This window comes from Musca vetustissima, unplaced genomic scaffold (genome assembly GCF_032173495.1).
Source record: "Musca vetustissima isolate MV318-11 ecotype Yass unplaced genomic scaffold, APGP_CSIRO_Mvet_v1 utg80184, whole genome shotgun sequence".
NCBI lineage: Eukaryota > Metazoa > Arthropoda > Insecta > Diptera > Muscidae > Musca > Musca vetustissima.
In genome coordinates this window covers 18238-37273 of record NW_026883013.1, presented here as the reverse complement: position 1 = coordinate 37273, position 19036 = coordinate 18238, and the positions used below count along the sequence as shown (strand labels likewise).

Here is a 19036-nt window from a genome sequence, read left to right as displayed (position 1 = left end):
GATCAAAACAACTTAAATTTTTATAAGCAAAATTAATATTTCCTATTCAACAAGAGAAAAATTAAAGTTTTTTTTTCAAATTACACACTCTCCGCTCAAAGGAAAATATATTTGTGTATACTTCCTGCCAACGAAGATGTGTGACCCATATTTTTTAGAGTTTGTGTCTTTGTTTCAATTTTGCCAAAGACATTGTCCCGCGCCATTCACTTTCACAACTCATTTGAAAGCATTAGTGAGAGTGCATGGAAATCATGCTTTGGTTTAGATTTTAACATGAAAGTGGAACAGTAACGAATCGTGTCACAATTTTTAAAGGATTTTGTTTTCTTGACAAATTGTTGATGGCGGTGTTGTCGTTGGCCCTTCATACTTCACATTTACAGAAGCACATAATGCGATTTTCTTCATCCATTTGGAGTAATAAGCGAGCAATGTATGAATTTTGTTTTGCCAAAAAATTCCACGAAGTTGGAAAAAAATTGATGTCTCGCCTTATGCTCCAAATGGATCAATAAGGGATGCATCAAAGCATTTTTGGCATGTTTTTTTTTGTTTGATGTAACTGTTGTTTAACTGTTGCTTTCGTCATGTTCGATTATTTCTTTATGGTTGTCCGTCCATTTGCTCAGTTTTCTTGTGTCCGTCTGAAGTGAAACACGTGTTGTAAGTGTAAATAAAGTGTAATTAAAAAAATTAAAAAAGTGTAATTAAAAAAATCAATTGGTAAAATAATGTGTGATAATTTTGTTTCTAAACGTCATCTTAGACGGCTTGTAAAAAAAGAAATTGAAAATTTCTATATTTCAAACATGCGTATATTTTTTTGCGTACCTGATGGGGAATATTTTGTATTTATTCCTATTCTACACCACTGTCAAATTTAGTAAATACTAATATTTAAACTATATTTCAAACTATTTTTCTACCTTAAGAACCATGAATTTTAATGCGAACATATTCCAAACTCAATCAGTTTTTACGGATGAAACTGTACAAAGCACACCGAATAATGTCGCAGGTAATGTTAACTCATAGCTCTTTTTATATTTTTTATCATAGTAATTATTTGATTTTATGTTCATTTCTAGAAACAAACAATGAAACAAAAAACACCAATAAAAAATTGGAAAACAAAATTGATCTCCTTCAAACTGAAGTCGAAGCTTTAAAGAAAATTATGTGTAAACAGACAATTTTGTTAGAACAGATCGTTAAACACATACGCCCAACTAGCAAGGATCTCAAAATTTTTCCAATAAATTCACTAGAGGAATTAAATTCGGCAGAACAATTAGTTAATAACGAGCCTGAATCAGAAGTGGTAAGCCAGAGTTTTTAATGCATAATTTAAGTGAATTTGGTACTAAAAGCTAATTATATTTATCTTTAATTATTTTCAGATATCATATATGAAACTAAAATTTGGCAAAGACAAAATAGAAAAGGCGTTACATGCAATGATTGGTGACAATATTTTGCTTCGGGTAAATTGGGATGGAGCTAAAAATAAGACAGCCATAAACAAATATCGGTTGTTTAACTTTTTTTATTTCGGTAATAGCTTGATTTTATAACGTGTTTTAAATAATATGTACATGATGTTTATTTTTCCTTTATTTTTGCAGAATCACTCAGAGACACCTACGAAACTTATCCTGAATTTGAAAAATCTTTTAAGTTGGCCTTTCGCAAATGTAAGGCAACATTTTACCGGCAAACCTACAGCCTAAAATCTAAATAAATAAAGTATTTAATATGTTTTTTTAATTATAAGAAATTATAGTACAAAAATGAATTATTTGTTTTTTTTTCGTTAAAAATAAATGATAAAATATATATTCTTTATTTTACTCTTTTCTTTTACTTCTTTACTTTCTTTTACTCTTTCAGGAGATAACAAAGATTACTCCCTTGATTCTCCTTTCCGAGATCAAAAGGAGTACTCCCTATATGCTTTTTCAGGAGATAACAAAGATTACTCCCTTTGTCCTCCTTTCCGAGATGAAAACGAGTACTCCGTCTGTCATCCAATGGGAGCTCAAAAGGAGTGCTCGCCTCCTAGGACATGCAATGTTAAAAAAGAGTATAAAATGCAAGAGAGTCGGAGATTTAAGGAGTACTCCATTGCTCGAAAAGGAGCGTCCTACGATTAATCGTTGGATGATCCAATTTTTTACTGGGAATGAACCAGCGTACGCACATACGTACACACACGTAACAATAGGGACGCCGACAGCCGGCCAATGAAACATTTGTTTGCACACACTTTTTCCTGAAAATACACCAAAATTAAAGGGTTAGTAATGATATTATACGAAATATGAAGAACTTACCTGTTGGTTGCCACCGATGGCTACGGATTGTTGGAAAAAACCAACATTTATAAAAATCACATGTTCGGGCGTCTTTTCAATAAATTCCCGAATATATCCAATACGACGCTTCCACTAATACAATACCACGCACATCACCATCCCAATCGAATTTCGAGGGAATGGTGAAGTTTTGTTGCGTGGGACTGACTGCATCACAAATTTTCTTTTAATTAAGTTAAAATAAAAAAAAAATTAAATAAAAAGGAAAAATTGTCCGCGACCTCCCGACCACAGCAACCGGCACTTTAGAAATGAAGCGGAAATGCAGTGGTACCAAAAATTGCCGCTACTGTCAGAGTTGCATTAACACCGATTAGTATCGATGTTTATTAATCGGATATGCAACTCTGCGATAATTATAGGGGTCGCTAGGTCGTAGATAGGAAAAAATGATAAACAGCAGGGAAAAAAGAAAAGACCGAAAAGAGGGAAAATTCGGCGTCGTCCCCTGCAGTATAAAAGGGCCCCAAAGGAAAAAATGCGCTCTCATTTGAACAGTGGTGCGGTACGATAGTTTTTCGGAAAATAAAACAAAATCAAATATTAGTTTTTTAAAAGGCCTAAATCTGCCTTAATAGATTTTTATTTATGTTGTGGGCGTTAAAAACAGAGCGTAAGTGTAAAGTCATTGTGTAGTGTGTGATTGTGTCGACTTATGTTGTTTTTTGTGCGTTTTTTTTTTGTTTCCAGTGTACCGCCAAGTAACCAAAAATCTGAGGCTTCAACTGACCTCCCCAACAAACATAAAACGGAGAGGTCAGTTTTTATTTTATCGGCCACAAAAAAACCGCAAACCAGCAACAGCGGCAACCACAGAAACCTCTTTGGCCAAAAATCACTGCCATTGCATCGGCCACACATAATCGCCGGTACAACAGCCACCAAATTGGGCCCAGCCACAATAGGCACGGCAACAACAGCAAGCGCCAAACTACCGGGTTCTGCCTAATCCCGAGGAAGACGTCGGCTGTAGGTGTGCTGAAAAGGAATAAAACAGAAAGGTTACCAATTATTATTATTTTGGATTAATCCAGGTAACGAAGATATTACTTACCAATTCCATATGTAAAACTGGCATCGCCACCATAAGAAAATTGAATAATCACCATAAGAAAATTAAATAATCTGAAAAGAAAGAAAAGAATAGAAATATGTTATTTACAAAAAATTAAAAATTATAAAAAGGCATAATCAAAATTAAAGAAAAATGAAGAATATGAAAATTCTGAAAATCAATTAAAATTAAAAATATTAAAAAAAATACTATATACTATTTAAACTCTTAGGTTAAATCTAGGTTAAGTTGTGTTGTCCATAAGTGTTTATTAAATAATGATTCTAAATATCTATATGTAAGAAGCATTAACTAGGGTTTTTTCGTAAGATATAGTGATTATAGGGTTGCCCCAATTTATGGAGGTTGTTTTATTCTTAGTGTGGATGAATTAATATGTCCAATAAAAACCTGCTAAGCGAGCTCATTTAGGAAGGTATAACAATTTTAATATTTGGGAGAAAAGCCTTTATTGGCAGTGCTTGATAACCACATAAAGAAAGGGTAAACATCCAATATTTAATGAATCACAAAATTTATAGAGAATAGTTAATGTTTCATTCTTATCGTGTTTTATCTATTAAGGAAATTATGTCAATAAACTGTTCTTAATTTGTTTGTTAAAATTAATATGATGTTCTGATTGTTTTTGTGAGAGAGGAGAGTTAGGATATTGTAATGAGGTGAGTGTATGTGGAATTCGGGGCCCTTTAAATGTTTATGAGTTAATAGGATCTAAGGGTCAAGGTAGGGTGGGCAAGTGTGGGAGTAAAACCACCAATCTCCCTTGTTTCAGGTGTACCAGGTGTTTGTGTTGTATAGTTTTGTCTTTATTTATGTTTGTCGAAGTAAAATTTTAATTGTTCGTCCTCTAGGACTATTGGTGTCTGGGATGGAACCGCCCTGATTATTGGCTCCTGAGCTAGCGGCCACAGATACACCATAGTGCCGAAGTAGATGGTACGTAACATATATGCCTCGTATTATAGTATGTGTTAAACCGCTGAAAACTGGTTTTTTTTGTATAGTTCCACGCCATGTTATTTCAATTGCTTTTTGATCACTTATAACAGCATTAATTGCTAATTTAACAAATGATGACATTTCTCTTACCCCAACACGATTTATTAATAATTTCTGTAAAAAAATTGTATTTAGAACGGTGGCAGAAATTATGATAAAAGTTATATATTATTACCAATTGATCCCGAACTTCATCTTCTTTTAGAAGTTTTGCAACAACATTTTTAAAATCGTCGAAAACATAAAATGGCAGCTATGGCAACAATTGCAATTCTTTTTCTAAGGAAGTGGGCATTATGGAATGTCTTATCTCATTCTTTAGAGTAATTACTTGCTCCGTAAGTGTTTTAATTAACATCTGTGTGGCCATTTGATTTTTGTTAGTTTCCTTTAAAAAGATGTCCATGGTTTCTTTTAGACTTTTTATTTTAATTTGATGCTCATAAACACTCCGACTTTTAACATCTTTAAGATTTAAGATAATTATATGTAAGTATTGCATAAAAAGTGCTTTAGTTTTTAATTTAATTTTAATATGCATAGAATCACTTTCTAAGTCGATTTATGCATGTCCGCCCGTCCGTCTGTCTATCTGTCCATGTTAAATTGTAAACAATGTACAGGTCGCATTTATGATTCGAATTGGATGAAATTTGGCACAGCACATTTGTTTGGATCAAATACGAACCCTATTGAAATTGGGAAAAATCGGTTCAGATTTAGATATAGCTCCCCTATATATTTTCGTCCGATTTAAGGTAAATGGTGCACCAAAGTCCCTACATATCTTTCAATTTTCACGAATTTTGGTATAGGATACTGAATTAAGTCTAGAATGATGTTGCTAAGCTTCGTGAAAGGATCCATAGCTAGGCCGATTGACACAACGTACTGATGTTATATAAATTAGTCTCTGGCAAGTTTCCCTGAAATCGGTTCAGATATATATTTATAACAAAACGCGTCGTCTGTTAGGATACATATGTTAATATACCCAAAGTGGTGAAGGGTATCATATAGTCGGCCCAGTCCGACTTTAGTACTTTCCTTACTGGTTAAACATAAAAAATGATTATTAATCAATTTGACCGTTTTATGTACTGATAATCGGCGGCAGCGGCTTTTAAAAAATTATATAGTTAAATCAATTGATCAATTAATAATAATAATTATATAACTCAAATTACCTTGTTTAATGGTTGACATTTGATGATAAATCATTTGCTGACCATTGGTATGATCTAAGTATATTACATTTTCGGCATAAAATATATATGTATATTTCAGAATTCATGTTGGCAGTTTGTATTATAAAATATACCTTTATTATTTGTGCCCATTATTGAATTTAAGGGAAAGCTGTCAGTAATACGTTTCCGCGTCTTTCTATATTATTTGATACAGCAATCAAAAATGTTTCAGGCCGAAGATTTTTTATAATGAAAATTCAGTTATATCCAAAAATTTTTATTCAATGACAAATATTTATACAACGGCGAAGCTATCGAATTTCCATCTTCTTTCATTTAACTAAGTAGTTACTATAGACGATAGAAATTGGATAACAATTCATTTGTTATTGTAAAATTACGAAGTATCACTCTTTTACAAAAAAGAAGTGTCGAAGTAGATAATTATTTGGAGATGGAGTTAGAAACTCACTTCCAAATGCTTGCAGGGGTAGAGTATGGGACACTTTAAAGGTCTATCAATAAATGAAAATTTATTTTATAATTTTCTGTATAACATGACAATTAAGTGCCCCATACACTATACATCATGCCGTACAGCATTTATCATAGTATGTGTTATTTTTTGAAAGTTTATTTATGTATGTGTGACACACACAATGCATGAAGAAAATCAAAATAGTTTTAATTTTGAAAATGAACCCCTATCAATCTGGTGAATAATATTCATTTTGAAAGTTGTCAATAAATAATTTTGTGTACAAAATTAATAAAATTGTGACGGAATAAAACAACAACTGAATTTACGACTCAAAATGCAATTTCAAAATGCAAAAATCGATTTTTTGGAATTGTGCTTGAAGAGTTTGCCATACACTAGTCAATCTCACATATACAAAAAGGGGTTCATCGGCATGATTTATAGTGTATGGGGCCCTTTACACAAAACTATGTTAACTAGATATTTTGCAAATATAATATGCAAAGTAGTAGTATTAGGTAGTTCATTCTTTGTTTTCAACACCCCCACTAGATTGAACTCCTAATCCCATCAGTTCGCAGCAATACTGGTGTTTCAATCTTGATAAAGGCTTTGTAAAAATATCGGCGATCATCTCGTTTTCTTTAGGTATTCGATACATAATTTCTTATCTTCAACCAATTCCCTGATAAAATGGTGTAATATATCAATATGTTTTGATCGTGCATGGTATGTGTTGTTATGTCTCAAACTTATTGGCTCGGCTTCAGTAGTAGACAATGCCGTTGTTGATATTTCTTCGAGTTCCATGAAATGCAGCCATTTTGAAATTTGAAAATATACCCAGAAGTAGATTTTCTATCATCAAGGTCACCTGCCCAGTCAGCATCAGAAAAACATTCTATAAATTCGGTGTCATCTTTTGAAAATTGAAGTTTAAAATCCACTGTGACTTTGAGGTACCTCATTACCCGTTTGACAGCTTCCCACTGTGGTTTTCCATGTTCATTGTTGTACTTTGACAGAACCCCCACTGCATATGATATATCGGGGCGACTGACCTGAGCAGCATAAGATAAACTTCCAACAGCTTCTTGATAAGGTACTTTATGGTCCATTTTCGAAGATGCCATATATTTTGTCAATTTTTTATTGACATCTAATGGTGTAAAAACAGAATTAAAATTTTGCATATTAAATCTTTTCAATACACCTTTAATGTATAATTCCTGGTCCAACCACAATTTTTTGACAAACAATCCTTAATATGTTTTTTGAATTCAAGGTTATTTGAAAAAATCAATATGTCATCCACATATATAGCGACATATGTTATTTCTGTTCCGTTCAATTTGTAATATACACAGGGTTCTGTTTTAGATTGTGTTAGCCCAATTTTCTTAAGTTCCATCTAATTTATTATTCCACATCCGGCTGGCTTGTTTAAGGCCATATAACGACTTCTGGAATTTTCATATATATTTCCTCTCTCAATTCACTCTGTAGGAAAGCTGTTACTACATCCATTTGGTCTATGTCAAGATTATGCTGAACTGCCAAGCTTAAAATTGGACGTATTGAGGAATACATCACCACCGGAGAGAAAGTTTCTTCGTAGTCAATTCCATATTATTGAGAGTATCCCTTCACAACAAATCTAGCTTTGTACCCCTCAATCTCTCCATTCGAGTTGCGTTTCACCTTAAAGCACCATTTATTATCTATTGGTGTTTTTCCTTTTGGTAATTTAGTAACTTCCCAAGTTTTATTTTGTGATAAAGCTACTAGTTTATCATCCATTGCCTTTTTCCACTCTTGGCTTTGGTTTCCTCCCAACGCTTGTTGTACCGTCTTTGGTTCCTGATCTTCACTCGATGCAAGACACACATATCCATATCTTGTTATTGGTATCGAAATTCTTGTTGATCTTCTTATATTATTTGTCGGTGCGATTCCCGTATCTGATGATCTCTGATTCATGTTTTCTGAAACATTGACGAAACCAAGAAAAGTTGAACAATCCGCTTCGTCTGAAAAGTATTCACATTCTAAGTTTTCTTGATCACTTTGTCTTTCTTCTATTTCTTGATAATTTGAGCCTTGCCAAGTATCATCATTTGCATCACCATAATTAGGTACATTAGTGGCATCTTCATCACTAGGTACATTAGTTTCTATTTCCGTCACTGAATCGCATCGGCGAAAATAAAAAAAAAATGCATATTCTTTTGGCATATCATCGTAGAATTTACTTTCCAAAAACTTGGCCTCTCTACTTAATTCGACGGTGTTTCTACTGGGATCAAAGAAACGATATGTCTTTTTGGAATTGCTATAGCATGTACATCCAAACACTCTGAAATAAGTTAAACAGGGCTTCTTACCTGACCATACTTCTTCCGGAGAAATCTCATTCAGCTTTTCCGTCGGTGTTAAATTAATTAAATGAAATGCAGTGTTTGATGCTTCAGCCCAAAATTTTTTGGACAAGCAGGACTGAATCAGAAAACACCTAGTTTTTTCTATTATGATTCTGTTCATTCTTTCAGATACACCATTTTGCTGAGGCGAATATGGTACCATAGTTTGGTGATAAATACCGTGTTCAACAAAAATGCGTCTCATCATTTCATTGCAGTATTCAGTTCCGTTGTCGCTTCTTAATGACTTAATACGTCTTGCTGTTTGACTTTCGACATATTTTTTTGAATTCGAGAAACTTTTCAGTCACTTCAGACTTCCGTTTGAGAAAATAAATAAAAAACTTTTCTCGAGTAATCATCTATAAAAGTTAATATATATCGAGAACCACTAATGGAATTTGTATCCATTGGACCACAGAGGTCAGTATGAATTAAATCTAATATACCGTTAGCTCTAGTTCCAGTATCGTTAAATGGGATTCTTGATATTTTCCCTTTCAAGCAAGCAATACAATTTTCTTCACTTTGCTCACAACATATTCCAATAACTGCTCCTGATGCCATTTTCTTCAATGTTTCATTGTATACATGACCGATTCGCTTATGCCACAATTTACCTTCTTCAATCTTACATTGAAAAACCATTGCTTTGTTACTTGAAAATTTCATGCGAAACATTCCTTCAACCAAATCTCCTGAAACAATAATATCGCCACAATTGTTGATAACTCTGCAACCTTTTGCATCAAATACAACTTTGTACACGTTTTCAACAATTTTTGAAACGGACAATAGATTTATATACTAATCCGGAATGTGCAGAACATTTTTAAAAGTAACGTTTTTTTTCTTTGAGTTTCCCACCAATGAAAACATGTCGACATTTCCAATTCCATTAACACGGATTGAAGAATTATTTGCTATGATTACCTCAGAAGTTGTTTGTTCATATCGATCACTAAATTCCTTACTTGAACACATATGGGCTCGAAGTACCAATCATTGTTATTCAGTTTACGTACTGTAAACGCTCCCATCGCAGAATTCCCACCATTTTTCTTGGCAAATACTTTCTTTGATGATTTGTTTGGGCATTTGACGGCTATATGACCGTATTGGTTGCAATTATAATACTTTGGTCCTTTAACATATTTGCCAATTCTCTTTTTATTGCCAGCTAGAGCCATTTCAGTTGCTTCATTCTTCACATCTTGCAATATTTTCAATTTTATAGCGTCACCTGTTATTTTTATACCCGAGCTTGAATACCCATAATCATAGTCCTATAGTAATCAGGTAATCCAGCTAATAGCATTGATCCGATCCACTCTTCATCTACGTTAAGTCCAACAGCCCTTAATTAGGACGCTGAGTTGATTATCTCATTTACATATTCCTCAACATTTGAACAATCTTTCAATTTTGTTGAGCAGAATTTTTGAATTAATCCAACTCTCCTGACTAAGCCATTGTCCTCATAAATGTTTGCTAATGCAGTCCATATATCTTTTGAACTCGCACATTCTCGTATATGAGGATAAACAGACTTCTCCATCAATAAGACCAATTCTGCCTTGGCTTGAATTTTCTTGCCTTCTTTATCTTCAGTCCATTGAATGGATTTCCACAGACCTTTCATTTGGAAATATGCCCCTACTGCAAACTTCCAGTCTTCAAAGTTTTCGCTTCCGCGAAGTTTCTCCAATTGCATATTCTTTGCCATATTCTTTTCGCGGTTTTATTATCTGATCGTGTACAAATAATCTTAATTTTCGAATTTAAAACGCGGAAGGGCCCATAACCTGTTATTATATTAAAGGTCTATCAACGAATGAAAATTTATTTTATAATTTTCTGTATAACATGACAATTACACAAAACTATGTTAACTAGATATTTTACAAATATATTATGCAAAGTAGTAGTATTAGGTAGTTCATTCTTTGTTTCCAACACGGGCTGAAATCTTTTCGGAACTTTTGAATATCGTGGTTATGGCCATGGTACAATAATACAAGGTAGGGCAGCTTGAGGTGAATAACAAAAAAGCAACTATGCACGTTTGGCTTCTTCTGCCAAAAATAAAATAAATATACGCAACAATTGTTTATTTGAAATTTTTTCAACACAAAACTAAAAAACGCGAAAATGAATGAAAGGTTATGATTTCTTCCCAAAATCCAGTAGGGAATACCATCAAATGTTTGTTTCATCCATAACAAAGTAATTACTTCCAGACGAACATGTTAAAAACATAATTTTCATTTCAATTAAATTTTAATATATTTAAATTTATTTTGAATATATATGACATATTATTCAAAACAATACACACACATACACAAAATATGAATTTTGATTTGATGGAACAAGCCACCTTGGGGAAAAAATTGAAATCAGTTGGTAGCTGTGCCCTACCTTGTAATAATTATACCATGGTTATGACCACTACACCGATATAAACAATTTTGACTGTATATAGATAAAGTTTCATTAATAGTGCAAAACCTTAAACTAAATTACGCGGAATGCTTAATATTCTCAGACAAAAAAATGGCAGAATCCCAACTATTTGGTTGCGGAGAATTGTAACTTTCAAACACAAAACAAACAGGTTTACAGGATGGGAATGGGTTCATCTGAGACCTCTAACTGAGCACTCGTAACAATTTCATAGTTAATAGCACATTGCACTATCCTAAAAATTTGAAACTGCTTAAAGTAGCAAACCATTTCCTTATTTTCTAAATAAAAACGCCAACTGGGCCTTTTCTTCACTTAAAGTGCTGAAAGTCTTCCTATAGAAGAGCTGAAGGTCTTCCTATAGAAGAGCTGAAGGTCTTCCTATAGAAGAGCTGAAGGTCTTCCTATAGAAGAGCTGAAGGTCTTCCTATAGAAGAGCTGAATGTCTTCCTATAGAAGAGCTGAAGGTCTTCCTATAGAAGAGCTGAAGGTAAGAATAAAAATTTGAACATATGAGCATGAGACTGCCTTCCTTTTTATACCATGTAAATTGTAATAACATTATAGCGCTTTAAGCTTCTAATCCACTCGATTCGAAATGCGCAATTACATGCACACTTTATATGATGTGGATTTACGAAATCCGGAAAATACATAATGGTTATTTAGCCTACAAACAGGTCGTGTCAGAAGCAATCGTTAGCGACACTTTTGGAATAAAATCCCCACACTTTCCTACTAAAATTGTTCGTCCTGATTTATATTAGGCGAGTTTACTTGCGGCAATTCTTATCGTTCTCTTCTGAACTTGCTTCCTGCGTCTATACAAGGCAATTTGGTTTCAAACATATATTTTTTGAATTGAATTTTTGTTCCGAAATGACGCTACAAAAAAAATACACAAAACGTATTGACAGAAAATTGTCGGTACGAGCAATTTTTTTCCATTTCTATTCCCCTTGCCCCTCACTCCTAGTCCTGATTTAGATTAGGCGAGTTTACTTGCGGCAAGTCTTTGTTTGTAGGAGAGAGGGACAAGGGGAATAGAAATGAAAACAAATTGCTCGTACCGACAATTTTCTGGCAATTCGTTTTGTGTATTTCGTATTTGTTGACATTTTATATATATTTAAATGAAACATATTTTGGAAACCGAATTGCCTTGTATAGTCTTGATTTAGATTAGACGAGTTTACTTGCGGCAATTCTTGTCGTTCTCTTTTGAACTTGCTTCATGCGTTTATACAAGGCAATTCGGTTTCCAAAATATTTTTCTATTTGTTTTTTTTTTTCACATTTAAATCTATATAAAATGTCAACAAATACGAAATACACAAAACGAATTGCTAGAAAATTGTCGGTACGAGCAATTTTTTTTCATTTCTATTCCCCTTGCCCCTCTCTCCTACAAACAAAGACTTGCCGCAAGTAAACTCGCCTAATCTAAATCAAGACATAGACGCATGAAGCAAGTTCAAAAGAGAACGACAAGAATTGCCGCAAGTAAACTCGCCTAATCTAAAGCGGTGTACACACTATCATTTTTGACTGTCAACTTTTATATCGATTACTGACTGTTCAACAACCACAAATATATTTTTGTGGTTGCCTGATGAATGACAAACATGTGAGGCCACACTATCAAACAAGTAAAATTTGGGCAAGAGTGCCATTCAAAAATGCTAGTGTGTACACCGCATAAATCAAGGCCTACAAACAAAGACTTGCCGCAAGTAAACTCGACTAATCTAAATTGGGACTTACCACGAATTTTATAATAAAAAATAAGATTTTTTAACTCAAATTTTTATTGAAATTTGATATTTTCTTTTTTTTAATTCCCCAAATAAGTGTTTCTGGTTTCCCTTGAATGTAAATTAACTAAAACGACAAAAATCATTTCAGCCGTTCAATGCACTTATCGGTTAACTCCAGGGTTCGGAGAATGATTAAAATACGCTCTTGCTTTCGAATGCTCACTGCGAGAATTCGAATGTTTTCAATTTATCGCGAATGATAAGGATACTATGAATGAACAAACATTTGTAATCTCTCGCGAATGTTTGCATTGTACCAAGGTATATTTAATAAGGTAGCCCAGCTGTTGGTGCAAATAAATGTCAAAAATGTTGTTGTAATGTGGAACCAAAAAAGTAAAAAACAAATTTATAAATGAAAATCTCCGAATTTTGAAGAGATTATTTGGCAATACTTTTATTAACATTTTCTACAAGAATTTGTGTAAAATATCTTATGAATTTGTTTGTTTTCGTGGTCTCCCTGGCCACGATAATATATGACTTTCATGGGGGAAGTCCATAATTCCCGAGATATGGCCCTCTGAAGTTCCGAAGTTCCTATGCTCATTACTTCATTATTTATGGATTTATGGAAAGTGTGTGGAATAACAAAACACATGTCCAACAACTATTGAGTTCACGAACGTTTGTTGTTATTCTTGTTGCTGTTTTGAGCATTCGCGAGAATTCGGGAATGATTGTTTTCATTCGTGAGAGAATGTCAGACAGGGATGGAAAATTCAGTACAACAGTACTTTTTTCAGTACATTTGTACCCATAAAAAGTACTGTAGTACCCCCGTGACCATTTCGGTACCATTCCAATCCTTCATTAAGCCATGATATCATGGTATAACAATATAAGGTAACAGCAAGTGTTGTTGTACAACAACAACCACATGGAAATTTGTTGTTGTAAGTAATACTATTGTCATCGTCATTTGACAGAAAAATGTAAACAAACAACAAATAATCAATAAATTTTAGTTCCGTTCCAGAACCTAATAGAATCTACTCATTTTACAAGTTTTGCAACTTTTTACTCGAAACCCGTTTCTGAACCCACAAAACTGGTAAAACATTGAATAAAATATAAAAGAGCACAATACAAAATGGCGTTCTCTTTGTAAACTTTTTACTCGAGAAATTTGGCCGAGTAAAAATGGTAAACAGGAATACCTACTTCTGATTGGCTGTTATGTTGATTTTGAAGTATTGCCATCTAATTTTGGCATATTTACTAGCATATTACTATCCTGAACTTTTTAAATTATTTTGTACTCTGAGAGAGATTTTGAAGTGTTTCTATTTTACTAGCTTTACTATTAAAAAAGTCCTGGAACAGACCATTTATTTATTTAAAAATGTAATATTTTCGAATCCTCATAATAGAATAGAAAAACATGAATGAAAATCTATCAAATTTTAATTTCTATCGCTTCCACACCATTCCTCTAATTGAGCCATTGTCTTTTATATGTGTAACACATGTGAAAATGCTGGAAATTGCGAGTTAAGAAGACAAGAGAAATTGAATACAGGAGGACATTTAATAAAGTACAATTTCGAATTTTATGCGTACCAAATTTTCCCGTTTGAGTAATTTTTAAAAACATAATTTGTCATATTCATATTGACACTAGTATTAATTTGGTATCAAATCAGCTGGGATTTGTTGTTATCTTCCATAATTGTACCATGCCATGATATATACACATATATATACAGTGGTGGTCACAGAATTAAAACATTTACTGTGGTAAACATTTTTTGATAAGCCCTAGATTCCTTTGAAGTATTTTTTAAATTTTTGTTAATTCAGAACACTTTGATATACTGCACTTAAGAGATTTAGTGTGAGAATGGAAAATTATTGCATGCAATTTTTCCATAAATAACGGTTTTTATGAAAATATTTTTCAAAAGCTCTTTAATTTAGTTGAATTATGTAAACTAAGCACCGAAAAAATAATTTACTGATAAAAATTTTTGAAAAAAATTGTAAAATCTATCAAAATTGCCAATAATTTGTACAGTACACCTTACATTCAGAAAATAACCCTTATTATAGAAAATAAAGGTCTGAATGCACCAGAAATTGCTAGAATTAGTAGAAAACAATAAATAATTATCGAAATAAATAAATATTTGAAATAAAAACTGAAAAAATGGGAATTAACCTAAGGGAACAATTCAATTTCGATAGCCTTTATTGAAGAACGCAGGAATATTTTTGCAGTATGTGAGGAAATATCGAGTGATATTGGCATTTATTATACCAAATCGATTGTTCGAGTAGCACAGAATATATTTTATCAAAAAATACACAAGTCACAAAAGAATGAACAGAGATCAACGCCTATGTTGACGAATAAAAGTTTCTGCCACACAGTAACTTTTTTGTTGCTCAACACAAGACTTTAAATATTTGTCAAATTGTATTTTTTTTTCTTTCTTTTGGGCTAAAATAGATTAAATGGGCATTATTCTATTCAAAAAATATTATTTTGGAAAAATATTGTCATGTTCAATAGATTTTAAGGGTCAAGAGTTAACCATCAAACATGCTGCTGTGTACTAGAAACGTTTTCTCGTCAACATAGGTGTTGATCTCTGTTCGTTCTGGTGTGACTGATATATTTTTTGATTAAATATATTCTGTACTACTCGAACAAACGATTTGGTATAATAAATGCCAATATCAATCGATATTTCCTCACATACTGCAAAAATATTCCGGCCTTCTTCAATAAAGGCTATCGAAATTGAGTCGTTCTTTTAGGTTAATTCCTATTTTTTCAGTTTTTATTTTAAATATTTATTTATTTTGAGAATTAGTTATTGTTTTCTACTAATTCTAGCAATTTCTGGTGCATTCGGACCTTTATTTTCTATAATAAGGGTTATTTTCTGAATGTAAGGTGTTCTGTACAAATTATTGGCAATTTTGATAGATTTACAAATTTTTTCAAAAATTTTTATCGTAAATGATTTTATCGGTGCTTAGTTTACGTCATTTAACTAAATTAAAGAGCTTTTTAAAAAATATTTTCAAAAAATGTAGTAAAGTAAAAAATCACACAATTAAAACATTGTGTGATTTTTTACTTTACCACTTGGCCACTTCAAAGTCGACGTATTTTCATAAAAACCGTTATTTATGGAAAAATTGCATGCAATAATTTTCCATTTTCACACTAAATCTCTTAAGTGCAGTATATCGAAGTGTTCTGAATTAAAAAAATTTTAAAAATACTTCAAACGAATCGAGGGCTGATAAAAAAATGTTTACCACAGTAAATGTTTTAATTCTGTGACCACCACTGTATATATATATATTGTTACGAATATAACTTTAGATTTAAGTTAATTTAGATGAATTCCGTTAATTTAAGAATTTGAATTGAAACGTAAATTTCTACTACGCAGTTTATTCGAATAACTTCACAACAACAACTACTGCATAGATTTTTCTACATCCTTCCATTTCCTCTTTCATTTTCTATTTTGTTATTGACGTACAATTCTTGTTAAACGTCATCATTGATGATCGCTTAATTCCTCTTTCTTTGTTACTCCCTCGCCTGTATATGTGTTGTTGTTATTGTTCACTCAATATAATTCCTCTTTGTTACTCCCTCGCCTGTATATGTGTTGTTGTTATTGTTCACTCAATGTAAGTTTGTATGTGTTTGTTGCATTGGTAAATTGTTCGTAATCTAGGTGTTACCAGATCGTCTAGAAACTTCTGTAGCGACAGGCAAGGCTCATATAAATAGGGGAAAGGGCAAGGCAGTTAGTCAGTTGTGAATCAGATCGCTAATTGAAACCGTCAAGTAAAGTAAAGTGCAAAGTAAAGTTGTGTCAATAAAATCATTGTAATATTCATAATCAGAAAGAACCCGCGTTTTATGAGTTTATAGTTGCCGATATCGTAGACCAAGTGATAATAGGCGCAGATTTTATGATTGCCTTTGGTATCAATCTGGATATGAAAGAGCGTGTGATGACCTGGTCTAACGTCGAAATTCCGTTAAACGTGGGCTACGATGAAAGTACACCCATTATACGTCTGACTACGGACCATCCAGAGATAATACCGTCCTGTGCCGAAGCAATAATATGGGTACCAATGAATGGAGATTGTGGAGCCGAGAAGTTGTGGGTGGTGGAACCAGCAGAAAACATAAACAGTAACATCCTAATAGCGAATGCCCTGGTGAAAAGCAACAAGGACGGATTGATTCCTGTTAGAGTTTTGAACCTGTCAAACAAGCAAGAGCAAATTTGCCAATTTTCCGATGTTGGACAATGCACACCAGCTGAAGCTGTAATTAATTTGGAAACTAGCACCGAAAAGCCAGCAGCCATGGAGAAGAAGTACCTCGACGGCTACATAAAAGAGTGGACACACCAATTATCACCTTCCGAGAGGAACAAGGCTAAGCAGCTATTATGGAAATATGCCTCTACCTTTGCGTTGACAAAAGAGCACCAAGGAAGAACATCAGTGGTGAAGCATGAAATCCATACAGCAGACGCGAGACCCATTAAACAGCCTCCAAGAAGTATTCCCCTGGCAAAAAGAGACGAGGTCCAGAAGCTGATAAGTGAAATGGAAAAGAGTGGTGTAATAGAACCATCGTCAAGTCCATGGTGCTCCCCAGCGGTCTTGGTCAAGAAGAAAGACGGAAGCACCCGATTTTGTGTGGACTACCGAAAGTTGAATGATGTCACCAAGAAAGACAGCTATCCGCTCCCAAGAATCGACGACACATTGGACACATTAGCCGGGACGTCATGGTTCTCCACACTCGACCTGCAGAGTGGGTACTGGCAAGTAGAGATCGCCGAGAAAGATAAGGAGAAAACAGCGTTTGGCGTTAATGGGGGTCTCTGGCAGTTCAATGTCATGCCCTTCGGACTCTGCAACGCCCCGGCTACATTTGAAAGGCTGATGGAGCGGGTGTTAAAAGGGCTGCAGTGGAAGTCGTGCCTCATATACCTGGATGACATCGTAGTCATGGGACGCAACTTCGACGAACACATCAATAACTTAAAGGATGTTCTACAGCAGCTTTCGTCTTCAGGCCTCAAGTTAAACCCAAAGAAGTGCAGTCTCTTCCAACGAGAGGTGAAGTTCCTGGGGCACCAAGTGACGCCGGAGGGCATATCGACGGATAATGAGAAAATTCAAGCCGTCAGAGATTGGCCGCAGCCCTGAAATCTCCATGAGCTGCGAAGCTTTCTGGGTCTCTGCACCTACTACCGTCGATTTGTCCCAAATTTTGCCAACATCGCCGCATGTCTACACCGTTTGACGCAAAAAGGCCAGAGGTTTCAGTGGGGCAACGACCAAGAAGAGGCATTCATTAAACTCAAAGACATGCTATGCAGAGCCCCCATTTTGGCATACCCTATACCTGGCGGCAGGTTTGCTCTGGACACAGACGCAAGGAGGGCGGCATCGGTGGCGTCCTTTCCCAGGAAATCGACGGACAAGAAAAAGTCATCGGGTACTACAGCCGGACATTGTCGAAACCTGAGAGGAATTACTGTGTGACGAGGAGAGAGCTGCTTGCTGTCCTTGAGAGCGTTAAACACTTCCACAAATACCTATATGGCCAGCATTTCCTGCTGAGGACCGACCACGCTGCTCTCCAATGGTTGCTGCAGTTTAAGAATCCGGAAGGTCAACTAGCCCGTTGGATCGAGAGGCTCCAGAGTTATGACTTCAGAATCGAGCACAGAAAAGGCGGAAAACACGGTAATGCTGATGCCCTGTCTCGTCGGCCATGCAAAGTAGAATGCAGGCATTGCTCAAAGGCTGAGTGTATAGAGAATATCGTTGATGTCCGACTATTGCAGTTTGAGTCGGGTGAAGATTGGGGATCCCATTCTGGGCAAAATAATTTCGGCCATAGAAACGGGCAAGCGACCTAGTCGCAAAGAAATTACCTCCGAAAGCCCTCTTTTAAAATCCTATTGGGCCCAGTGGGACAGTCTACTTATAATAGATGGTTGCTTATATCGCAAATGGGAAAGTGTGGACGGTAAATCTCACCGGAACTTGATCGTCGTCCCAGACTCCAAAATAAGAGATGTCTTGTCGGAGTTTCACGATGGGCCATGTGGAGGACATCTTGGCATAGCAAAAACCGCTGAAAAGGTAAAGCAGAGATTCTACTGGGTCGGCTGTCAAAAATCCATTCCCGACTAGATCGCC

General features: G+C 34.5%; 1 protein-coding gene across 2 annotated transcripts; it reads left to right on the top strand.

The window, feature by feature from the left end:
• The first annotated feature begins 602 nt into the window (after positions 1 to 602).
• On the top strand, positions 603 to 1744 carry LOC133329763 (uncharacterized). Of its 2 annotated transcripts, none has more exons than XM_061538227.1 (5): positions 603 to 666; positions 936 to 1021; positions 1092 to 1324; positions 1404 to 1557; positions 1629 to 1744. In XM_061538227.1, exons 2-5 carry the CDS (start codon positions 940 to 942, stop codon positions 1742 to 1744), a joined length of 585 nt encoding a protein of 194 aa, XP_061394211.1. In that variant the 5' UTR covers positions 603 to 666; positions 936 to 939. The 2 variants fall into 2 exon arrangements, with proteins under 2 accessions (XP_061394211.1, XP_061394210.1); XM_061538226.1 differs by having other exon boundaries at positions 646 to 726.
• Positions 1745 to 19036: the final 17292 nt, after the last annotated feature.

Excerpts from the sequence above, each read along its gene's own strand:
- LOC133329763 (XM_061538227.1), top strand. The coding sequence starts at position 940 with ATGAATTTTAATGCGAACATATTCCAAACTCAATCAGTTTTTACGGAT. Across the intron at positions 1,022-1,091 it reads CACACCGAATAATGTCGCAG|AAACAAACAATGAAACAAAA; the intron begins GTAATGTTAACT and ends GTTCATTTCTAG. Across the intron at positions 1,325-1,403 it reads ACGAGCCTGAATCAGAAGTG|ATATCATATATGAAACTAAA; the intron begins GTAAGCCAGAGT and ends AATTATTTTCAG.